Raw genomic sequence first — 25,960 nt, forward strand, 5'->3', positions numbered from 1 at the left:
TTGGAGCCCCCCAAAATAAAGTCTGACACTGTTTCCACTGTTTCCCTATCTATTTCCCATGAAGTGATGGGACCAGATGCCATGATCTTAGTTTTCTGAATGTTGAGCTTTGAGCCAACTTTTTCACTCTCCTCTTTCACTTTCATCAAGAGGCTTTTTAGTTCCTCTTGACTTTCTGCCATAAGGGTGGTGTCATCTGCATATCTGAGGTTAATGATATTTCTCCCGGCAATCTTGATTCCAGCTTGTGTTTCTTCCAGTCCAGCATTTCTCATGATGTACTCTGCATAGAAGTTAAATAAGCAGGGTGACAATATACAGCCTTGACGTACTCCTTTTCCTATTGGGAGCCAGTCTGTTCCATGTCCAGTTCTAACTGTTGCTTCCTGATCTGCATATAGGTTTCTCAAGAGGCAGGTCAGGTGGTCTGGTATTCTCATCTCTTTCAGAATTTTCCACAGTTTCTTGTGATCCACACAGTCAAAGGCTTTGGCATAGACAATAAAGCAGAAATAGATGTTTTTCTGGAACTCTCTTGCTTTTTAATGAGCCAGCGGATGCTGGCAATTTGATCTCTGGTTCCTCTGCCTTTTCTAAAACCAGCTTGAACATCTGGAAGTTCATGGTTCATGTATTGCTGAAGCCTGGCTTGGAGAATTTTGAGCATTACTTTACTAGCATGTGAGATGAGTGCAATTGTGCAGTAGTTTGAACATTCTTTGGCCTTGCCTTTCTTTGGGATTGGAATGAAAACTGACCTTTTCCAGTCCTGTGGCCACTACTGAGTTTTCCAAATTTGCTGGCATATTGAGTGCAGCACTTTCACAGCATCATCTTTCAGGATTTTAAATAGTTCAATTGGAAATTCCATCACCTCCACTAGCTTTGTTCATAGTGATGCTTTCTAAGGCCCACTTGACTTCACATTCCAGGATGTCTGGCTCTAGGTCAGTGATCACACCATCGTGATTATCTGGGTCATGAAGATCTTTTTTGTACAGTTCTTCTGTGTATTCTTGCCACCTCTTCTTAATATCTTCTGTTTCTGTTAGGTCCATACCATTTCTGTCCTTTATCGAGCCCATCTTTGCATGAAATATTCCCTTGGTATCTCTAATTTTCTTGAAGAGATCTCTTGTCTTTCCCATTCTGTTGTTTTCCTCTATATCTGTCCTTGCTATTCTTTGGTACTCTGCATTCAGATGCTTATATCTTTCCTTTTTTCGTTTGCTTTTTGCTTCTCTTCTTTTCACAGCTATTTGTAAGCACCACCCCCCAGACAGCCATTTTGCTTTGTTTGCATTTTCCATGGGGATGGTCTTGATCCCTGTCTCCTGTACAATGTCATGAACCTCCTTCCATAGTTCATCAGGCACTCTATCTACCAGATCTAGTCCCTTAAATCTATTTCTCACTTCCACTGTATAATCATAAGGGATTCGACTTAGGTCATACCTGAATGGTCTAGTGGTTTCCCCTACTTTCTTCAATTTAAGTCTGAATTTGGCAATAAGGAGTTCATGATCTGAGCCACAGTCAGCTTCCGGTCTTGTTTTGGCTGACTGTATAGAGCTTCTCTATCTTTGGCTGCAAAGAATATAATCAATCTGATTTCAGTGTTGATCATCTGGTGATGTCCATGTGTAGATTCTTCTCTTATGTTGTTGGAAGAGGGTGTTTGTTATGACCAGTGTGTTCTCTTGGCAAAACTCTATTAATCTTTGCCCTGCTTCATTCCGTATTGCAAGGCCAAATTTGCCTGTTAGTCCAGTTGTTTCTTGACTTCCTACTTTTGCATTCCAGTCCCCTATAATGAAAAGGACATCTTTTTTGTGTGTTAGTTCTAAAAGGTCTTGTAGGTCTTCATATAACCATTCAACTTCAGCTTCTTCAGCATTACTGGTTGGGGCATAGGCTTGGATTACTCTGATATTGAATCACCTAGATACACTTAATTCCTCTTTCTTCTATACTTTGTATTCAATCCACAAGTAATTCCTATTGATTCTACCTCCAAACTTATACTGAAATTTGTCCCCTTCACAGCCCAACCAGTACTGCCTAACCCAAGCCACCATCCTCATTCTTCCAGACTAAATTCCCACTGATTTTCATCCTGTTTTTCTTGCAAGTCTGTAGTTTTGCTACAGTGGAAGAGTGATTTTACAAATAGATATCAAGTCAGAACTGTTCACGGTCCCGAATTACATCATGAACAAAATCGAAAGCTATGACCAAGTCCACCAAGCCTTCTGTGACTGGCTCTGGCTTACTTCTCACACAAAAATATCAACCACTCTCTCCCTCAACTAGACAGTTCCAGGTGCACCTGTCTTCTCATTCTGCCTTGAACAAGCTCATTTCCTCTTGAGGTCTTTTTGTTTACTGTTTCTCTGCCAGGAATGTTTTTTCCCCCAATATTCAGAAGGTCTGCTCTCTAATTTCACTCATGTTTCTACTCAATTGACATCTATATAAATAGTCAAGACCATCCCAAGATACTCTGAAACTCATTTTTCTGTTTTATTTTTCATATAACACTGACCATTCTCTGAGATCATGTTGCATATTTATTTTTTTTATTGAAGGATAATTGCTTTATAGAATTTTGTTGTTTCTGTCAAACTTCAACATTAATCAGCCCATATTTATTTTATAATTGAATCTCATCCACTATAATATAAATTTCTTAATGGAAAAGATTGTCGTTCAAGGTCACTCCTGCAACCTAAGTGCAATGTACAAGGCCTGACATACAGTAAGCACTCAAAATTATTTGTTGTATTGATGAGTAAATAAAATGTAATTTTTATGCTCAGTTCAGTTCAGTTCAGTCGCTCAGTCATGTCCGACTCTTTGTGACCCCATGAATCGCAGCATGCCAGGCCTCCCTGTCCATCACCAACTCCTGGAGTTCACTCAGACTCACATCCATCTAGTCGGTGATGCCATCCAGCCATTTCATCCTCTGTCATCCCCTTCTCCTCTTGCCCCCAATCCCTCCCAGCATCAGAGTCTTTTCCAGTGAGTCAACTCTTCACATGAGGTGGCCAAAGTACTGGAGTTTCAGCTTGAGCATCATTCCTTCCAAAGAAATCCCAGGGCTGATCTCCTTCAGAATGGACTGGTTGGATCTCCTTGCAGTCCAAGGGACTCTCAAGAGTCTTCTCCAACACCACAGTTCAAAAGCACCAATTCTTCGGCGTTCAGCTTTCTTCACAGTCCAACTCTCACATGCATACATGACCACTGCAAAAACCAAAGCCTTGACTAGACGGACCTTTGTTGGCAAAGTAATGTCTCTGCTTTTCAATATGCTATCTAGGTTGGTCATAACTTCTTCCAAGGAGTAAGCGTCTTTTAATTTCATGGATGCAGTCACCATCTGCAATGATCAGACCGGATGCCATGCTCTTTATTTTCTGAATGTTGAGCTTTAGCCAACTTTTTTACTGTCCACTTTCACTTTCATCAAGAGGCTTTGGAGTTCCTCTTGACTTTCTGCCATAAGGGTGGTGTCATCTGCATATCTGAGGTTATTGATATTTCTATGCTAGCTCTCATTGATTACCTTCTTGTACCTGAGGAATTAATTTTTCAAATAAACATTTAATCTAAAACTGTAGGCATCTCAGAGTAAACTGGGCCAAAATAGATAGTAATAGTGAGATAAAATTTACTGAATGCTAGATGAATTCCAGACATTCTTTTAAGCATTTTGTGGATATCAACTCATTTAACCTTCACATAACTCTGTGAGGTAGGTTTATTATTATCTCTATTTTACAGGAAACTAAAGCACAGAGAGGTAAAATGTTTTTCCCAGAGTCACACAGCTCATAGGAGGAAGAGCCAGGATTCAAATCAACATCACCTAACTACAAAGCCTACATTTACCCCAGAATTTTCCATTTTTAACCATATGCTATATATGGTAAATTCTTGAGAGATAAGAGAATCTTTGGAGAAATCTGAATTCTTTCTCTGGGCTTAACCCTCCTCTGCTCTGAAGTTGTCAAATAAAGGGGCATTATGTCTTACGTATGACCCCATCCATTCTCCTTGCTGATGAGTCAGCAAGTCTTTAGAGCTGGATCATCAGACTTCTGAGAGATGAGGTGAGGATGATGCACTTGAGGATGGAAGTCACTAAGTAGTTACAGAACAAAAACACCATCTCATAATCACAGATGAGAGAAACTATTGGAAATTTTGATCACAAAACAGAACTGTGTATCATTTTGTAGGCAGGTGATTGAAGTGGAATAGGGGAAAAGGAATAGAGAGAAAGGAGGAAGGAAGCAGGGCAGGGAAGGGATAGAAAAATAAAGTGATAAGGAGGGAAAAAGAGAAGGACAGAGAGAAAAAGGAGAGAGGAAGGGCACAAGGAAAGGAAGGTGAGCTGTTGGGCAAATCCTCGGGGGAGTTAAACTTTAGGTATGTTTGGGATTTGCCACCCCGTACTGACGGATCTCTGCTGAATTCTCTCCCAGCTCCACTCTGCGAATCAACCGGTGAGTCTCACTTCCTTTTCTTCTTCATGATCTGTGGGTATCTTGCTACTTGAGCTAGTGCAAGAGGTCTGTGGATGGTTGTCTGATATCTGGTATACAGACGACAGCAGCTCCCTTGGGCCCAGATTGCTTTTGTTTGCACCAGTCTCTGCACATGTCATGTATGTACTCAGCTGATAGAGCAGGTCTTGCTCTGATCTTCTTTAGACAGTCTTTTTTACGGGGACATCTCAGTTTAGGGAGGGTGATGCTGTTTGCACAAGGAAGTCGGGGAGTGCTGAAGACTGATATCGCAAGAATCTCTGCTTTCTGCTGAAAGAGCTCCAAAGCCCCTGTGTATTCCCTAGCTGGGTTCACCACTAGAGGACTGAAGAAAATGCCAAAATCATACCTCCACAGAGAACAACATTATAGCCAATGCTCGAGGCACATACAAATTGTAGACTACTGCCTTCTTCTTATTTCCAGCCCTCCTCTGCAGCCATAATTGTTATCTCAGTGTGATTTCTCTCTCAGACTCTGGTTGATGCAAGCTTATTTCATTACTTTGCTCCCAATTCAGTCTTACTTTTACCAGGCAAGGAGGGAAGGAAATTTCCCTGCAGAAGAAATCTTCCACTGAAGTATGAAGCTGAAGTCCCAATACTTTGACCACTTGATGTGAACAGCTGACTCATTGGAAAAGACCCTGATGCTGGGAAAGATTGAAAGCATAAGGAGTAGAGGGTGACAGAGGATGAGATGGTTGGATGGCATCACCGATTCAATGGACGTGAACTTGGGCAAACTCTAGAAGATGGTGAGGGACAGGGAAGCCTGGCATACTGCAGTCCATGGGATACAAAGAGTTGGACTTGAGTTGGTGACTGAACACCACCAACAACAACATATTGAAGACTGCTCTCTTGTGCAGGTTTAAAAGGGGTTATCCTGCTACTCCAACACAGGCTTAATGTGCAACTAGGAAACACAGGAATTCCATGACCAGAAATACTCAGTTACTCACCTGATGTTTGTCCAAGACTAATTCACACCTTGTGTTGATGCCATGATGCCTTGCACCTGGCTCTACTTTTACTCCACAAGTGTGTGTGACTCATTTTAGCCTCAGTAGAAATTTTAAGTCACATCCAGGATAAAGAATCAAAGCTTTGGCCACCAGGAATTTGCCAGGTAGTCTCTGTAAATGAGAATTTTCTGAAACAAACTGAACTGCAAGACTGACCTTTGGACCTGTGCAAACTGCCCTGTCCAGTGTCCTACCACATCTTTATCCCAGACCCATTCAAAAGAGTGGGTTACAGTTGCCTTTTTAAAATTCCCTTTCCTGCCCTGCTCCCGAGACTGTGTTGCTCCTCAGTCCTCTGGGGACTACAATTTTCCAAGGAGAGAAAATGACTAAATGCACAGGGTATTCCATGCCTCAGCACAGGCAAACATTTTGGTACCATGAAACTGAAAGTTGCTCAGTCGTGACTGTTTGTGACCCCATGGACTAGATAGTCCATGGAATTCTCCAGGCCAGAATACTGGAGAGAGTGGCCTATCCCTTCTCCAGCAGATCTTCCCAACCCAGGAATTGAATTGGGGTCTCCTGCATTGCAGGCGAATTCTTTACCAACAGAGCTATCATGGTACCACGGTTGAATTGAATTGTTAAAAGTCCAAGGGTAAAGCATTCCGATAGGAAGCCTTGGAGATTATAGACACTGGACCAGGAATCACCCCTCAGTGATCTAGAACACCTAGCATTTTTACCTGATAAGGAGACAAAGATGCTTTTCTTAGGGATATTCTTAAAACTTCTCAAAGAACAGAGTCTCTGAAGGTTGGATAAACAAATGCTAAGAGCAAATGCTATCAGGGCTTTTGATATTTCATGAACTGCTGCAACTGGGATAGATAAGGACGTAAGATGAAAGCAGAATACAACTTTACTCATCTTTAATTCATCCAGAAAAGAGCCCCTATGGCCAAAAAAGGATACATGGCTTCTGTAGGGGTTTGTATAGAGGTCCCAGAGCAAGGGATCTGGGCCACATGGGTGTGTGGGTGCAGACTATTTCTTGGCAAGTGCATGCTTGTTCCTTCCATTAGGAATAGCAATAAAAGGGGCAGGAAAAAATAGTTAAAAAATCAAGTTCATCTGAGTATTTCCCAAACTGACTGATCTTCCACGTGTCATATTCTACCTCTGAAAGAGATAATGTGGGTCTGAGACATCAGAGAAAGAGGAACAGAAGAAAATGACAAGTACGGCTTATCACAAGGATAAATGAAGTATATTTCCCTAAAACTTCAAGCTTCGCCTTCTCCAGTGCCAACTCTAGTGTCAGTCATTGGTATCCCTGCGTTGTCTCCAAGAGTAATTTCAGTTCATGGATAGAAACTTCAAAAAGTAAGAGCCAGGTCAAAGGGAAGGGTTTGCCTTGTGGAAGGAAGTGGCACTGTGTAGGGGCAGGATGTGAACAGTTGTGTGTGAGCAGTTGGAAGCCCATGGGCCATGTCCAGGCGGGGTGGTAATGTGAGAAGTGATCTGTGTGTCCAATGAGCTGGTTCTTTAAGTCTTGCTGAGAACACAAAGTGCCTCTGATCAGGATCTCTGAGCTCCATTGCCCTAGAATATGTGTTTATTTCTTCCCTCTAGAACTGTTTCTGATAGTCAGCCCCTCTCGGCCCATAGAGGGGAACACAATGACCCTGACTTGTAAGACCCAGCCCCCTCCACAGAAGTTGGATGCCAAGCTCCAGTTCCTCTTCTACAAAGATGGTCGAGCCCTAGGGCCGGCCTTGGATAGCCTCCCAGAATTCCGGATTCCTGTCGTGCGGAAGGAAGACTCAGGGTCCTACTGGTGTCAAGCAAAGATAACATCTATCAAAGCCAAATTGAGCCGAAGAGTCCAGATAGAAGTTCACAGTGAGTGCCAGTGGGGACCACTGCTGGGGTGGGCCAAGACGGGCAGAGACATTAGTCTGGTCTTCCCTGACTATTGTGTTCTGCTCCTGCATGCATGGATGCTGTTTGAGGCATGCACCTAAACTTCTCTTCATCAGAGTCATTAAAAAAAATTTTTTTTTAGTTGATAATTTCTTAAACTTTTGGCTACATCCCACAGCATGTGGTGCCTTAGCTCCCCAACAAAGGATTGAACTCATCCCCTCTGCACTGAAAGTCAGAGTCTTAACCACTGGACTCCCAGGGACATCTCTTTAACTTTTTAAAATAACAGTTTTATTGAGATATAAGTCACATAGTGCAAAATCCACCCATTTGAAGTGCACGATTAATTTTTAGGACATTCACAGTTAGGCAGCCTTCACCATGATCAACTTTAGACCATTTCCATCATCCCCAAAACAAATCCCTTATTCATTATCAGTCAGTCCCCATTTCCCCCTCCTCTCTCCCTAGCTCTATGCAGCCACCCATGTATTTTCTATCTCCATGGATTTTCCTATTCTGAACATGTCATATAAATGGAATCATATAACATGTTGTCCTTTGGCTACTTTCACTTAGGCAATATTTTCAAGATTCCTTGATGTTTAGATGTATCAATATTTCATTCCCTTTTATAGCTGAATAACATTTCATTGTATGAATATACTGCATTTTATTTATCAATTTATTAGTTGATGGACATTTCGGTTATTTCCACTTTTGACTTATGGATAATCTGCACAAATTTTTGTATAGGTATATGCTTTCAGTTCTCTTATATTAGAACTAGGAGTTGAAGTGCTGGGTTACATAGTAACCAAACTGCCAGACTGACTTCCAAAGTGGCTGAATCATTCACTCCACCAGAACTATATGAGAATCTTAATTTTTCCACATCATAAGGGATATTTTAATAGATGACACCATAAATGTCAAAGTGAGGCATGTGAAGTTACAGTATCTCTTAATTTACTGACAATAAACTCAAATAACTTTCAACTTTTAAGACTTGATTGATTCAACCTAAAAAAATAGTATTTAAAATAGATGTTTAGAAAACATCTTAATATTTATTTTATCAGAGTTCTTAAGCAGTCTTCCCTTATTCCTGCTATTCCTGTTTAAGCAAACAAGAGAATGTTTAGAAAGACCTTACTGTATTTCATCATTGTGCTGGAGGGTGTGGAGGAGAAAGCTGCATAATACATAGTTCCTGACTGTGAGAAGCTGACACTCGGTTGGCATCCAAAACAATGAGGGTGGTCATGTTGTACAGGTTGACTATTGATAGAAACTGTAGAGAAGGGATAAGTCTGACTGAGGTGGTAAGAGGAAGCTTTGAAGAAAAGGCCAAGGGGGAAAGGCTTATGGAAGAAAAGTTGAGGTCTGATTTTGAAAGATAAAAGGGAATTGAAGGTGTTTTGTGATTCTGAACCATATTTATCCCATATCAGGGTGGACATTTCTGACATCCTCTCCCACTCTCAAACAAAGAGGTATCCATGCTACCATAAACAAATGTTAATACCTCCCGAAAGCTGAGCTTTCCCAAACTTGCTCAAAACTCAACACTGTGGACCTGGATCTCTACAAAAGCCACTGGATAGTTCATATGCCACAGGCCCTGTTCTAGTGCTTCCCACATGTTGTTTAATTAAAGCCTGCAACTGTAGGAGGTAGCTACCATTATCATCTCCATTTTACAGGTGGAAAATTGAGTCTCAGAGAACTTAAGTAATTCAAACAAGCAAGCACACACAAGAAGAGTTGGAACCAACATTCCAACCCAGGCAGTTTGCTTTGTAACATAGACTTTTAACCACTATACTACTGTGCCTTTAAAAATGGGAGTTTGAGAGATCACGGTTCTGGTAATTACACCATTCTAGGCAGGGAGAAGACACTGCATCCTCCATAGGAATATTATGGTGTCTTTCTTACCCTGCCATCTTCAACCCAACCAGTGCCAATTCCAAATCAGCAGGACTCCTTACCTGTCCCTCATCCCACCTTTACATAAATTTTTGACTTGACCAGAGGCCTTTGCTTCCAGGACTGTCACAAGTACCCTGTCCCTGAAACCTTTCCTACTCAGGGCCTTCCTGTGTCATCTTGTATTCATGTAGGAGTCCCCATCGGTAATGTGAGCTTGGAGATACAACCTCCAGGTGGACACCTGATAGAGGGAGAGAAGCTGGTTCTTGTGTGTTTGGTCACTGAGGGCACAGGAGATATCACCTTCTTCTGGTTCAGAGGAGCCCGGGGTTTAAGTCTGAAAATGAAGACCCAGCATTCACTGATGGCAACGTTTGAGATCCCTGCAGTGAGAGAGAGTGACTCTGACCAGTATTACTGTGCAGCTGACAATGGCTATGGGCCCAGCTTCAGTGAGCTGGTGAGCATCACTGTCAGAAGTAAGTTCCACTGCCCTTCAGCTCAGCCAGTGTGTTCCTCTGGGGCACCCTGAGAAAGTTCACTGGGGTTGAGCCTCTGTGGGCAGGGCTTGGGAGTGTGGCATCATCAGAGACCTCCTGTGACAGTCTACTATCTCTCAGTTCCAGTGTCTCGCCCTGTCCTCACCCTCAGGGCTCCTGCAGCCCAGCTGGTGGTGGGGCACATAGTGGAACTTCACTGTGAAGCCCAGAGAGGCTCTCCCCCGATCCTGTACCAGTTTTATCATGAAGATGGTGCCCTGGGGAACAGCTCAGCTCCCTTTGGAGGAGGAGTGTCCTTCAACCTCTCTCTGACTGCAGAAGATTCTGGAAACTACTACTGCGAGGCCAACAATGGCCAGGTGGCCCAGCGCAGTGAGGTGGTACCACTCAACATCACAGGTATAGCTTGAGTTGTGGAGCTGTCTTGGTCAGTGTTTCTTCTCAGCATCCTGGGAGAGTTTTGCTGGCCCCACAATGTCTCCAGTGGGTATGCTACCAAAGATGAGGCTTTGCAGGTAGTCCTGTCCTGGGAGATGTATGCAAGGGACCATGAGGACATCAAGGCTGGTTCCTCTCTTCTCCTCTCATCAATGTGACAAGTTGCATGTCCCTGGGTGTATAAATAAATCCCACCTGCCCCAGGAAGAGCAGGAATGGCCTCAATCCATGCTCAAAATATCTTCACCCCAAACCCAAGCCCTTCTCCTTGGCAGCTCATGTACAGGTCTCTTCCTTCAGTGCCTATGGAAGACAGAAATGAAGTTCTTACTTCAGGAGTCATTGAGTTGGTGCTTGGCATCCTTGCTCCCACCACTTTGGCCCTATTATTTTGCTGCTGGCTCAAGAGAAAAATAGGTTAGTATTTATAGAGATTGGTATTTTGTTACTGTGATCTTTGTTTTCACTGAAGTAAGGCTAGATTTGTGACATCTATACTATTAAGGATGAATATATTCCATTAGCTACCTTGCCTACTTATCTGCTCACAGGCTCTCCCCTCAACTTTCCAGCACATGGGTCAGTATCTATTAAAGTAGTGAAAGTTTTTAGTAAAACCCTTCAACCCCACATGTTATCAGTTGAGGTTAAGCCGATACCTTGAACTTCAGTGGTTTAATGTTTATACACAAATGTAACTATTTAAAATAACTAATCAGCCACTGGAAGAGAAATACAATGAACAGTTCCAGTTACACTGACTATCTCCCAGTTAAAGTCAATGCACTAATTCTTATTTGCCTTAGAATACTGTCACACATGTTTTTTTCTCCCTGACATGCTCAACCACGCATTCACACAGTCTGTTCATTGCTGTCTTTGTCACTTTTCAGTTTAAATGTCATTTTCTCCAAGAGGCTTCACCTGGCCACACAGCCTACAATTCTGTTTTAGGTGGCTCAGTCAGTAAAGAATCTGCCTGCAATGCAGGAGACCTGGATTCGATCTCTGGGTTGGGAAGATCTTCTGGAGGAGGGCATGGCAACCCACTCTGATATTCTAGCCTGGCGAATCCCCATGGACAGAAGAGCCTGAAAGGCTGCAGTCCATGAGGTCATGGTTGTACACAATTGAGTTACTAAGCAAATCATAGCACACGTTCTTGATCAGAGTACCAATAGCTTCACACTTCATTTCAACTGATAATTACATATTTATTTGCATGTTTAATCTCAGGTTTCATGTTCTTCATAGAGCAAGTTGGAGATGGGGCAAGAGAAGATGTGAGATTCTCACTTAAATTCCAAGATTTTCAGGCATATTTGGAGACCTCACCCCAACTATAATGTGTCTATGGTAGTGCAGTTTGTTATGATAGGATTAGGTTGAAGAGTGAGTGTTAGTTGCTCAGTTGTATCCAACTCTTTGCAACCTCATGGACTGTAGCCCACCAGACTCCTCTGTTCATGGAATTCTCCAGGCAAGAATACTGGAGTGGGTAGTCATTCCCTTCTTCAGGAGATCTTCCCAACACAGGGATTGAACTTGGGTCTCTTGCATTGCAGGCAGATTCTTTACTGTCTGAGCCACCAGGGGAGCACTTTCAGGATTAGATTGTATGGTTGTAAAGCCAAAACCAAAAAATGTTATAGGTGTGGTACAGAGGCTTAGACTCAAGTCCAAAGTTGATATTAACTGCCTTTGGGCAACTCATTTGACTATTCTGGACCTAAAGCGCTTCAACTGCAGTATGAAGGATCTGCCCAAATAATTGCCAGGATGTACTCTGGGCACAAAAGAGCACCTTGCAATGGGCATGCTAGAATAAGACAAGTCCTTGCACAAGGACTGTATGAAAACACTGAGAGAGTTCCTCCACTGACATGTATGTTCATTTGTTTGACTTGTAGGAAGACGACCAGCCAAGGATGCAGTCAGGTGAGACCTCTGTTTGCTCTCTGTGCACTGATTATATATAGATAAAGCTATTAAAGATTTTTTGGAATTGTTCTCTCTTGTGAGCTTTTCTCCATGTTTTATCATACCTAAAACTGCTACTCCAGAGTTCTTCCACTGGTAATTTCATTTGCTATTCCTCTTCTTTTATATATTAGCTAATTAATGTAAATCCTGTCATCATTTGTCCTAATTTATCTCTTTCACTAAATCTGCAGAATAAGAAAGCTCTACTATATTGACCAGTTTCATACATTTATTCGATCAATTAACCAATATCTGAGAGTATGTAAATCATTTTGTTGAGTTCTAGAAATCATGAACACATGTAAAGATTTTGAGAGCTTTGAAATATCTCAGAGTAGTTTAGATATACACACATTTCCAGAATACAGGCCAGAGAACAATCAACATACTGAAAAACTTTTGATGATGTTTCTTAGAAGATTAAAGGAGGAAGATATTTTTAAAATTTTATTTTTGATTTTATTTTATTGAAGTATAGTTGATTTGTGTTACTTTCAGGTGTATAGCACAATTATTCAGCTATTTTAATATATTCTTTTTCAGATTCTTTCCCCTTATACGCTATTACAAAACACTGAGTATATTTCCCTGTGCTATACAGTAGGCCCTTGTTGATTTAGAGGGGGAAAAGATTTTTAAAATACTTTCATTGGGAAATATCAGTATTTATTTGATACATTTTTATAGCATGTTATTATTTCTGCCAGTAAAAGCCAGATTTTTTTCCACAACAAAATAGCTGAAATTACTAATTTCATCTATTTGTAATTCTAATTACAAGTCAGATTTACTGAAAATTTTCAGTTATACATGCATATGCAAGACCATTATCTTTTCCTTCCTCAAGCTGCTTGTTCTATGTAGCAACTGGTTCCATCTGGAGTAAATAACTATTCTTTCATTCAATATTTACTGAGAACCTATTATGCAAATAGCACTATCCTGGGTGTGGGCGATACCACAGAGAGCTGTCAGATAAGAACCTTACACTCCTGGAATATGTACTCTAGGGATGCTCTGCAATGCCCTGCTCACTGCAAGCATAGAGCTGTGGCTTGTACCAGACAGCTGTGCTGATTGCTGATTTCCACACAAATTAGCATTCTCTCAGGACATTTCCTCCTTCAGGCTTCTCTCCTACACTGTTTTACTCATGGTCCCAGATAGTTATGTCTGGAACATCTGGGATTCTATCCAATAGATAACGTATGTTTCTGTGTTTGCAGGAGCATTCCCAGCCCTGTACCCCAAGAATCCACCTACTTCAACTCACAAGCCCCAGAGCAACTACACTTTGACTATGAAAATGGTGAGGCTTCCCAAATGACCTGGGCCAAAGTAGGCAGAGGGGGCTGGTGATGTCTCTGAACCGAACCTGACTCTGCTGTGTCCCTGCCACCTCTACAAATCAGTGACTCCTCTGTCCTCATGGCTGTGATAGGTGGTAGGTACAGAGTGAATTAAATGTCAAGAAGAAGGGACTGTGTCATATAATGAGGCTTCCTTCTTTCTCTTTCAGTGAATATTGTAAGTGGGGATGAGGTTTATTCTTTGGTGTACTGTGTGCAACAGGAACAGCCATCAGCAGCAGGTGAGACATGAGAGAGTGAATTTGTCTCTGATTTTGCCTTTCCTGGAGCCAGGAGGATAATCGGTGACTGTGTATGGCAACATAGCAGCTGGCACTGCTGCTTCTATCCTTGGAGTTGAATATGAGTATTGCTATGCCTATTTGAAGATTGGCCTGTGGACTGGAAGCTGCCTTGAGTAGGTCCTAGTAATGATGCTAACTTGTGTATCTCACCCCCTGTCTGTTGGCAGCGTTGGAAATGGTACCAACTCTGTATTCTCTATAGCACCCCAAAGTGGTTGCCTAGTTGTGGCTGTAGTCCCACCCTGTGCTTGATGCACACAGAAATACTGAGAGGTATTGATGCCAGGGGAGCTTCCCTGGTGCTCAGTGGTAAAGAATCCACCTGCCAATGCAGGAGCTGCAGGTTCAATCCCTGGGTCAGGAAGATCCCCTGGAACAGAAAATGACAATCCACTCCAGTGTTCTTGCCTGGGAAATCCCATGCACAGAGGAGGCTGGTGGGCTACAGTCCATGGGGTTGCAAAAGAATCAGACACAACTTAGCAATTAAACAGCAACAGCAAATGCTAGGAGGGACCATCTGGCCCTCACACTCACATGTGCCAATTTTCCTAGCCATATTTGTGATGGCAGAAAAGTAAGACAGAAAATATTAATGGATGCAAGTTACAGGATATAGGAGAGGAAGAAGTCTTCATTAACATTAATTTAAGGAAGGACTCTAAAGGGAATCTCACATATATTTGTCTTCACAGAAGAACCCCTGGGGACACATCCTGGGGATAAGGTGAGTTAGAATCCTTGTTCTTTCTTCCTTGCTCTTTCACTCCTTCTTCTGGGGACTGGGTCTCAAACTTCTAAAACTATGGCCACTTGGAAAAAACAAAAGATCTCATCATCTATCTCCTATTTTATCTCCCCACATAATGGGGATAAAAACATCCAATTATAACAGTAAAGCATCTTTTTACAAGATAATTCTAGAGGCTCTTATATGCATATTTTTTAGCAATGGATGTATGAAGGTTTGTAGCTAAACTGTAGTGCATGCTTAGTCTAAAAGTTCTATTGGTTTGAAAATCTTTATTCTGAAATACTGTTTTACCATGCATACATCACTTTGTGCTGTAAGGCTAGCTAAACAACATGTCAAAAACTAAATTGATATTGAATAAAATGAAACTAAAAGTGATTTTTGTCATTGAAAAATTGGTAATTTCTAAACCTTGATCAATTCAAGACTTCACTAATAATACACAATTGCTTTCAGAAAATTGTAGAAACTCCAACTTTGCATGTATGCAAATAGAGGAGGTGCTTTGTAATTTTGTCTTGTGTGGTGTGGCAGCCAATCGTCTCTGAACAGAATTCAAGTCCTTGATAAACTCTAGCGACAGGCTAAGTTTAGTTTATGGATACATAATTCTGATGCACTTAAACAATTATAGCCTATGGAATGGCCTAATACAAACCCATAAAAATGAAAGAAGGTTTTGCATACGTAGTTCAGTTTACAGCTCATCAAGACCATGTCTGTAGCCTAACAATGTGACGCAAGCCCTTTGAAAATGCCTAGGGCCACAGTCTTCCAGAAAGGTCTGTGTTCTGTCTCGAGTGGTGCACCATGGTAGGGTGTGTCCAGGCAGATCAGAAAGAGAACCTGCGAAAATATGTTCTATTTGTTTTCCCTGCTCAAGTTCTACCCATGTTCTATCCTGCTCAAGTTCTACTTTTGCTTCTAGGACTCCTCAGCCATATATTCCAGGCTGAAGAAGGCAGATCTTACAGATATGGACTATGATGATGTTATGTAGAGTTACAGAAGATTCTGCTCTTGGAAAACCATCCATGACTCCAAACCTCAAAACTATTATGTCCTTCAGAGATCCTGGGAGAATTAGCATTCCAGTACACCTCATCCAGGTGCTTTCCTCCATAAAACTATTTCTGCATCTACTGTGAAGTGCAGTTTGCTCAAGCTTTGAAGAGATCATCTGGAAGAACCCACCTGAACTCAGGAGTGGGAAAAACTTTGTTATTAGAGCTTGATTCCTATTAGTTCTTTCAGGTACAGGTCAAACTCTGCTCTAAATTCTTTTTATAAGTGGAAACAGGATGGGAATAAAAGAACTTGAGATCTTGGAGATAGTGAGACAGTGAAGCCTAGAGTGCATGAACCCAAGGTTAGTGATTTTGTGGGACTGCTCCATACAGAGAGCTGCATCCATATTCTTTTTTGGCAAGTGCTTTCTCTGAGCAGACAGTACAGAGCTCTAAGCCATGTTTCTTACAGTGATCATCCTGTTCCTCCATAAAATATGTGACTCAATGAATTTTTGAGTCACTATTACCAAACTAGAATTAAATCAAAGTTACATAAAATTCTGTTGTGGTTGCATTCAGTTTTAATGACATATTTTATATGCACAAGCTAATCTAGATGCTGCCATATTTATAATGAGATATAATCTTTGTAAGTTTCACTACATCCACGGTTCTATATTTGTTGCAGCTTCTAGAAGTTTTAGGAATATATTTTCTTCCTTAATTCACACATTTTTTGAAAATGTGATAATATGGTTTGAAGTCCATATTTTAATTTTAAAACAATCATAAGCTAACACATAAACTAAAACATTTAAAAACTATATAATGTAAAAGTTAAAGTCTTCCCTATAAGTTAACACCACAAGTGGTACCCGTTGTTAAAAGCTTAGCATTGTTAAAATCTTAACTCTGCAGATATTTTTCTTTTTTTTTGTAGAAACACTTCTACATACATGTGAATATATTTAGAAGTACGTATATTTAATAAAATATCATGAAATTTTAAAGTCTGTACTATTTTAAAAGGCTGTGTAGTATCCTACGATATGATAAATCATAACACATTTTTCTTTTTCATTTTAGTAAAATATAAATAACATAAAATTTATCATTTAATCATTTTTGAGCTACCAGTCTTTATTTTCTACTTGTCAAATTCTTTATTTTTTTCCTCATTTGTGTTTCTTCTATTTTTCTTTTTTTATTGAGATAACATTGGTTTATAATATTGTATACATTTTATATGTATATTTATCAGAGAAGGCAATGGCACTCCACTCCAGTACTCTTGCCTGGAAAATCCCATGGATGGAGGAGCCTGGTAGGCTGTAATCCATGGGGTCGCTAAGAGTTGGACACGACTGAGCGACTGCACTTTCACTTTTCACTTTCATGCATTGGAGAAGGAAATGGCAACCCACTCCAGTGTTCTTGCCTGGAGAATCCCAGGGACGGGAGAGCCTGGTGGGCTGCCGTCTATGGGGTCACACAGAGTCGGACACGACTGAAGTGACTTAGCAGCAGTAGCAGCAGCATGTATATTTATAATTTGACTTACATTTACACTACAGTGTGCTGACCATCAAGAGTTTACTTTAAATCTATTACTATATAATTAGTTCCCTTACCCACTTTGCTATCTTCACCCCCCTTCACCTTTGGTAACTGCTAATTTGTTCTTTGTATCTATGTGATTGTTTTTGTCTTGTTTTGTGAATAGTGTAAGATAGGAGTCCAGTTTCATTATTTTGAATATGAATATCCAGCTTTCCCAACATCATTTATTGAAGAAACTGTCCCTTCTTCACTGAGTATTCTTCATTCTGCTGTAAACTATTAGTCGACCATACATGCATGAGTTTATTTATGGGCTCTCAATTCTGTTTCCTTTGTCTATGTGTCTGTTTTTATGTCAATACCATACTGTTTTTATTACAATAGCTTTGAAATATAGTTTAAAATCTGGATATGTGATGTCTTCAGCTTTGTTCTTCTTTCTCAATATTGCTTTGGTTATTTGATGACTCTTGTAGCACCATATAAATTTTAGAATTCTTTGTTATATTTCTGTGAAATGAGTGTCATTAGGATATTGATAGGAATTACATTAAATTTAGAGATGGCTTTGGATAGTTAACAATATTAATTATTTAAATCTATGAACAAAGGAAATATTCACATTTATTTGTGTCTTCTATGTCTTACATCAAGGTTGTACAGTTTTAAATACATAGATCTTTCACCCCTTTGGTTAAATTTATTCTTAAATATTTCACTGCTTTTAATGCTATTCTTTTCAGATAATGTATAGTTAATGCATAGAAATGCAACTGATTTTTGTCTTTATTTTTTATTTTGAAATTTAACTGTATTTTATTATTTCTAGCAATTTTTTTTTGGTGGAGTTTCAGGGTTTTCTATATATAAATCATGTCATCTGCAAACACAAATTTCCTTCTTTTCTGATTTGGATGCCTTTTATTTATTTTTTGTTTTCCAGTAGCTTTGGCTAGGACTTTTAGTATTAAGCAGAATAGGAGTGGTAGGAGTGGGCACTCTTGCTTGTTCCTGGTGTTAGAGGAAAAGTTTCAACCTTCCACATTTAAGTATGACATTAGCTGTGGATTTGTCATTTATGGCCTTTATTATATGGAGGTGCATTCCTTCTGTATACAATTTTGAAAGTTGTTATCATTTTGGCATTTTGTCAAAGCCTTTTCTGTGTCTACTGAGATAATTTTATAACTTTAATTTTTCATCTATTGTTGAGGTCCTTTAATGGGCCAGAACCTGGTGGTCCAGAGTTGACGATAAGAAAGTAAAAGAGAGAAATAAAGAGGCTGATATTCCTTGGTTTATGCAGAAAGCCAATAAAGCCTTTGACACAAGGCTTGCACTGCTACACATAGGCACCAAGCGCCCTCTCAAGGGGGTGAAGGCACAGTGCGCCTTCACCAGAGGGTCTTAGAAGCCCGGGTAAGAAAATGAGCTCAGTGAGCCTCTGTGCTCCAGAGAATTAGCCTGAGAGAGAGAGAAAGAAAGAGGGAGAAAGAAAGACATGGGGACCCAAGATCTGATGGAGCAAAGGTGTTTTATTCAACATTGTGTGGGTATTTATACTGTCTTACAAGGTAACTATTTTCAGCAGAGATAAAAATCAAAATTCCACACTTACAAAACATTATAAGGCAATCCATATCAAAGACAGAGGGTTGTAAATAATCACTTTTATCATATGGTTCATAAAAAGGAAGAGGGTCATAAATAGTTACTTATCACCATATGGAAAAACTAATGAAGGAAATGCATGCATTCCTAAGCCCCCAGGAGTAGTTTGCTGCTGCTGCTGCTGCTACTGCTGCTGCCAAGTCGCCTCAGTCGTGTCCGACTCTGTGCGACCCCAGAGATGGCAGCCCACCAGGCTCCCCCGTCCCTGGGATTCTCCAAGCAAGAACACTGGAGTGGGTTGCCATTTCCTTCTCCAACGCATCAAAGTGGAAAATGAAAGTGAAGTCGCTCAGTAATGTCCGACTCATAGTGACCCCATTGACTGTAGCCCACCAGGCTCCTCCATCCATGGGATTTTTCCAGGCAAGAGTACTGGAGTGGGGTGCCATTGAAGCCACTTAATTTCTGAATATTCACGAATTAATAAGGGACAGAGGATTCATGACAGATCCCAAACAGAACACAGGAAGCTTCCTGTTAAATGCTTCCTTGCTGCTGCTACGGCTGGTAAGTCACTTCAGTCGTGTCCAACTCTGTGCAATCCCATAGATGGAAGCCAACCAGGCTCCCCCATCCCTGGGATTCTCCAGGCAAGAGTACTGGAGTGGGTTGCCATTTCCTTCTCGAATGCATGAAAGTGAAAAGTGAAAGTGAAGTCATTCAGCCATGTCTGACTCTTAGCAACCCCATGGGTTGCAGCCTACCAGGCTCTGCCGCCCATGGGGTTTTGTTGCTGCACCACACCAGGCTTCCCTGTCCTCCACTATCTAGTGGAGTTTGCTCAAGTTCATGTCCATTGAGCCAGAAATGCTATCTAACCATCTCATCCTCTGCCACCCTCTGCTCCTTCTGCCTTCAATCTTTCCCAGCATCAGAGTCTTTTCCAATGAATCTGCTCTTCACATCAGGTGGCCAAAATATTGGAGCTTCAGCTTCAGTATCAGTCCTTCCAATGAATATCCAGGGTTGATTTCCTTTAAGATTGATTGGTTTGATCTCCTTGCAGTCCAAGGAGCTCTCAAGAGTCTTCTCTAGCACCACGATTTGAAAGCATTTATTCAAATGCATGTTTCTAGGAATCTATCAATTATTTTTCTATGTTGTCCAATTTGTTGTAATATAATTGTTTATAGTAGTTTCCTATGGTCCCTTGTATTTCTGTGTTATTAGTTGTAATGTCTCTTTTTCACTTACAATTTTATTTACTTGAATCCTCTTTTTCTTGTTTCATAGATTTGTCAATTTTGTTTACCTATTCAAATAACCAGGTTTCTTATTGTCTTCTACTGTTTTCCTATTCTCTATTTTATTTATTTTTGCATGATCTTTATTATTTCCTTACTTCTGCTAACTTTGAACTTAATTTGTTCTTGTTTTTCTAGTTCTTTGAGGTATAATGCTAGGCTGTTCAATGAGGTCTTTCTTTCTTTCTTTCTTTTTTTAATTTAGGACTTTATAGGCATAACCTTTACTCATTAAACTGTTTTTGCTACATTCCCAAGTAATGGTGTGTTATGTTTTTATTTTATTTTTCCTAAAGATATTTTGTTGACTTCCCTTTTGTTTTCTTCTTTGCTCCATTGGTTGTTCATAAGCATGTTGTTTAATTTCCATGTATTTGTAAAATTTCAGCTTTCCTCCTGTGATTGATTTCTAGTTTCTTATCATTACAGTAGGAAAAAAAAAACTTGATATAATTTATTTCTCCTAAAATTTGTTGAGAACTTGTATTGTGGCCTAACATATTATCTAGCTTAGAAAATGTTCCATGTGTGCTTGAAAACGGTGTATATTCTTTTGCTCTTGGATGGAGTGTTCTATATATGTCTGTCAGGTCTATTAAGTCTATAATGTTGTTCCAGTTTGCTCTTTCCTTATTGATTCTCTGGATGATCTATTCATTGTAGACCCTGGGTAGTTAAGTCCCCAGTTATTGCATTGGTGCTTATTTCTCCTTTAGTTCTGTTTGTATTTGCTTTATGTATTTATTTGGGTACATAAATACAATTGTTATATCTTCTTGGTAAATTGACCCAGAAGGCAATGGCACCCCACTGCAGTACTCTTGCCTAGAAAATCCCATGGATGGAGGAGCTTGGTAGACTGCAGTCCAAGGGATCGCTAAGAGTCGGACATGACTGAGTGACTTCCCTTTCACTTTTCACTTTCATGCATTGGAGAAGGAAATGGCAACCCACTTCAGTGTTCTTGCCTGGAGAATCCCAGGGATGGGGGAGCCTCGTGGGCTGCTGTCTATGGGGTCGCAGAGTTGGACACTACTGAAGCGACTTAGCAGCAGCAGCTGCAGACTATAAAATGACCTTCTTTGTCTTTCAGTTCATCCCACCCTTTCCGTCCCCCACTGTGTCCAAAAGTTATAGCTTTTGACTTAAAGTCTATTTTGTCTGCTATAAATATAGCTTCTTTATTTTGGTTTCATTTACTCAGAATTTGTTTTTTCATTCTTTTATTTTGTTCTGTGTGTATCTTTATAATTGATGTGTCTCTCTTCTGAGCAGCATAGAGTTAAGCCTTGTTTTATTATCCATTCAGCCACTTGATTGAAGAATTGAATTTAAATTTAAATAATTACAGATGTGTAAGAACTTACAAATGCCATCCCTTGTGGCTCATGGACAGACATCTCGATGGATTCTGTGATGCAGTTAGTAACATTTATGTCCCTCTGGTCCCCTCTGAGAGTCCTTTCTGATACTTTCTGAGTTGCTCCCCACCACTGTCACACAGCACACCTAAATATTCCCCTTCAGTCTATCCAACATCTGAATTTTTGCTTCAATAGTGTGTTGAAAATTCTCTGCTGGACTCCTGGATGTCCACAAGGCTCTCTTGTTCTTTGGTGATTGTCTAAGTTGGTGGTCTTAAAGGAAAGACAGAAGAAAATTCTTATTCTGCTATGATGATAGTATCACTCTGGTCCAGTTTCTTTCTTCATGAATTTTTACTTTCTAGTTCTTTTTGCTATAGACTGTGAGTTCATTTTTCCAAAAGGTACAAATGCAGAACTGTGAGGTGAATGAACTGAGAGCCTGTGATAGATAGTGAAGTAAGTCAGAAAGAGAAAAACAAATATCTTATATTAACACATATATATAATCTAGAAAAATGGTATTGATGAACTTATTTGCAGGGTAGGAATGGAGACACAGATGTAAAGAACAAGGTTTTGTCTCCTGATTCAATATGGACTTTAAGTGTGAAGCCCATAAAAATTATTTAGTGTAATATTTTCTCCCCCACTCCTCCCCAGGGGAACAGTAATGTAATTTACATGTTTAGCACTCTGTTTTCACTTCCTTTTTAAAATCTATAATATGGGAATTTCCCTTCTTACCTGTTTGGCTATGCATTTTAAAAATTAGGTAAAATTTATCCATCCCTGAATGAATGTATGAATGCTTTTTCTGACTGGGGATTATACCTATGTGCACTGGGAAACAGTTGCTAGGAGAGCATGTTAGAAGAGTGAGCAAAAACCTCTAAAGGGAAATCGAGATTGAAAGCCAGGATATAATTTGGATCTTAGTGCTTATTTATTTTTCTGTCACAAACTGATATTTAGCTACCAGGAAGACATCCATAGAAAGCTGCTGTAGGTGATGCTATTAAGGGATGGGATAGTCAATGACCCATGGTCCACAGTTCTCGGTAATTGTCCTTCCCACATGGAAAGTCATAACCCATTCATCTTCTGGGAAATCCACAAACATACAATTAAAATAGAAAGTAAAAAGCTTCAAAATGAATTGTCTGATTCTTGGGGGCCCCTCTGCACCTGCCATCCCCAGGAAGTCTAGGCCACTAACTAGGTGGTATTTTTACACATAGAGGAAGGGCAGCTCTCTGTTGCAGATGCTACTCAGATATCTGTCAAGAGCCTCAGTAAGTCATCCTGTGCCTCTGTCTCCCCTCAGACTCCAAGTCTAGGCTTACCTCTACTCCCCACCACAAGAATGGCAATGCCTTCTGTAGAAGGGGTTTGTAGCAACTTTTATTAATATTGAGGAAACTGGTACTCTTTGTAAAGAGGAAAAATTTGAGCTCTGTAAAACTTCAGTCTCTTAAAAAATCATTATCTGAAGCCAAAACTTACTTCTGCCCTTCTCTAATTGAGCAAATATGGGGATAACTCTTTTAGAAGCTGGATCTCTGGAGCATTCTTTCTTTCTTTTTCTTTCTTTCTATTTCTTTTTTTTAAGTATTTGGTTGTGCTAAGTCTTAGTTGTGGTACACAGGATCTTTAGTTGCAGCATGTGGGGTCTAGTTCCCTGACCAAGGATTTGAACCCAGGCCCTCTACATTGGGAGTGCTGAGTCTTACCCACTGGACCATCAGTGGGAAAATCCCTAGAGTATCTCCATCTTTACATCTGCCAAGGAGGTAACAGAGAACAACTTCCAGGCATTCTTAGTCTGAATTCTGTGTCATGCTATTTGGCCTGTATAGGGCCCCAGTAGATTTATAGAAATTAGTTAATTGAATTATAGAGAATCTGCTGGGCAGGGGGGCCTGTTTCTGCCTAAATAATAGCTACCAATTCTTCTCCAGGAAGTCTTCAACAAACATTACTTTCTGTGCATGCATGAGAAGTAGCTTCAGTCGTGTCCGACTCTATGCGATCTTATGGACTATAGCCTGCCAGGTTCCTCTGTCCATGGGATTCTCCAGACAAGAATACTGGAGTGGGTTGTCATTTCCTGACCATTTCCATATCTCCAAAAGTATGTATTTATTAGCGTGGACATAAAATTCCTAAGTCAAGACCTATCAAGAGACACATATCATGTCGTTCAAAATAATTATAGTAACTATTAAAATTACTACCACAACTACTACCACACAATGACGATGACCTTGCCAATGACTACTTCTATAGCCAAGTGTACTTCATATATATATATATATATATATATTATGTATATATATATATATTTTTTTTTTTTCCTGTGATCAAGTATGGATGTGAGAGTTGGACTGTGAAGAAGGCTGAGTGCCAAAGAATTGATGCTTTTGAACTGTGGTGTTGGAGAAGACTCTTGAGAGTCCCTTGGACTTCAAGGAGATCCAACCAGTCCATTCTGAAGGAGATCAGCCCTGGGATTTCTTTGGAAGGAATGATGCTCAAGCTGAAACTCCAGTACTTTGGCCACCTCATGAGAAGAGTTGACTCATTGGAAAAGACTCTGGTGCTGGGAGGGATTAGGGGCAAGAGGAGAAGGGGATGACAGAGGATGAGATGGCTGGATGGCATCACTGACTCGATGGACGTGAGTCTGAGTGAACTCCGAGAGTTGGTGATGGACAGGGAGGCCTGGCGTGCTGCGATTCATGGGGTGGGGTCGGAAAGAGTCGGACATGACTGAGCGACTGATCTGATATATATATATATATATATATATATATATATATATATATATATAAAACGACATTTAATCTGTCAGAGTGACCTTGGAGCCCCACATTCAACCAGATACATCCAGAGATCTCTGAAGTTCACCAGCCTAGAGAAGTTTACCTTTTCTATCTTAACTATCCTAGTAGCCAACTTCCTCAAATGGGAGATGTTATGTTTTTCCCTTCTTAGTTGTATTTCATGACAGTACTCTTGGTTTCAATTCTGGCATACTCCATCTTGGTTTGGCACTGTACTTTGTATCCTATTCAAGATATTGAATAGAATTTGCAGAGATTGCTTTTGCTCTGCATCTGAGAAAATATCTTTCTGTACATTACCACCTGTGGAATCTCCAAGTCAAGCATCTACGTGGTTGCACCAAGAAACGTTTCTATCTATGCATAAATCTGCTTTCCTCTGGTACCTGTGACTCCAACTTGCTGGTGGCTAATTATCTCTGCACAAGGGATTTTTTAAAATCTCTCACTTTGGTTCGGAGAAGGCAATGGCAACCCACTCCAGTACTTTTGCCTGGAAAATGCCATGGACAGAGGAGCCTGGTAGGCTGCAGTCCATGGGGTCGCTAGGAGTCGGACACGACTGAGAGACCTCAATTTCATTTTCCACTTTCATGCATTGGAGAAGGAAATGGCAACCCACTCCAGTGTTCTTGCCTGGAGAATCCCAGGGACGGGAGAGCCTGGTGGGCTGCCGTCTATGGGGGTCTCACAGGGTCGGACACGACTGAAGCGACTTAGCAGCAGCAGCAGCAGCAGCAGCTCACTTTGGTTAACCTCCCCCCTCCCACCACACACAATTTCACTTTCGCTGTTACAGTCTTAAGCATTAAGTTACCCTTTCTCCCACTGTACTACTTAGCTTCCTAATCTGGCTGCAGTTTCCAAGTTTAGGTGTGCTTTCAGTCTGTGTCTTTCCACATGCAAATGTCTGCCATCTGTCAGATACAAAACAGCATCCAGGAACTTTCTTGATGGTCCAGTGACTAAGCCTCCACACTCCCTATGCAGGGGGCCTAGGTTTGGTCCTTAGTTGGGGAACTAAATCCCACATGCTGCAACTAAGAGTTCACAAGCCATAACTAAAAGATTCTGCATGCTGCAACTAAGATCTGATGCAGCCAAATAAGTAAATACATGTTTAAAAAAATCAGCACCAAGATGGAGCATGTCAATCATCTCAGAGGACTTGTTGCCACCATTGTGGTCCATCCACCTCACTATGACAATGACCATCTCTAACAACTCATTATTTCTCCTTTCCACCTACAGCACTCACCTTCACACAAACCGTGAATTTTATCCCACAGCATTTGTGGTAGCACCTTAGGAAATATTAATTTCCAAATAAACAGGCTACATTTCTATATAGGACATATTGGAATTAATGAAAGGTTGTGAATATTTTTACACATGGACATCACCAAATGGTCAACACCAAAATCAGATTGATTATATTCTTTGCAGCCAAGTTAAAAAAAAAAAAATTGAACACTGATTATATTCTTTGCAGCCAAAGATGGAGAAGCTCTATACAGTCAACAAAAACAAGACCAGGAGCTGACTG

General features: G+C 40.5%; 1 protein-coding gene across 3 annotated transcripts in view; it reads left to right on the plus strand.

The window, feature by feature from the left end:
- Nucleotides 1-17,699, plus strand: part of FCRL1 (Fc receptor like 1) — a 34,051-nt gene extending 16,352 nt beyond the window's left edge. Inside the window, exons 2-11 of one of the 3 annotated variants that reach the window (XR_011565266.1) lie at nucleotides 4,494-4,514; nucleotides 7,162-7,431; nucleotides 9,582-9,869; nucleotides 10,011-10,289; nucleotides 10,629-10,745; nucleotides 12,239-12,266; nucleotides 13,538-13,620; nucleotides 13,955-14,078; nucleotides 14,661-14,692; nucleotides 15,648-17,699. Coding sequence is in view for 2 of the 3 variants with exons in the window: in XM_019988565.2 (XP_019844124.2) it covers nucleotides 4,494-4,514; nucleotides 7,162-7,431; nucleotides 9,582-9,869; nucleotides 10,011-10,289; nucleotides 10,629-10,745; nucleotides 12,239-12,266; nucleotides 13,538-13,620; nucleotides 13,831-13,902; nucleotides 14,661-14,692; nucleotides 15,648-15,719 (1,262 nt within the window). In the remaining variant the exon portion in view is untranslated. Of the gene's footprint in view, nucleotides 1-4,493; nucleotides 4,515-7,161; nucleotides 7,432-9,581; nucleotides 9,870-10,010; nucleotides 10,290-10,628; nucleotides 10,746-12,238; nucleotides 12,267-13,537; nucleotides 13,621-13,830; nucleotides 13,903-13,954; nucleotides 14,079-14,660; nucleotides 14,693-15,647 lie in introns of all 3 variants that reach the window. The other 2 variants (XM_019988565.2, XM_019988573.2) reach the window with 2 other exon arrangements.
- Nucleotides 17,700-25,960: the final 8,261 nt, after the last annotated feature.

This window comes from Bos indicus, chromosome 3 (genome assembly GCF_029378745.1).
Source record: "Bos indicus isolate NIAB-ARS_2022 breed Sahiwal x Tharparkar chromosome 3, NIAB-ARS_B.indTharparkar_mat_pri_1.0, whole genome shotgun sequence".
NCBI lineage: Eukaryota > Metazoa > Chordata > Mammalia > Artiodactyla > Bovidae > Bos > Bos indicus.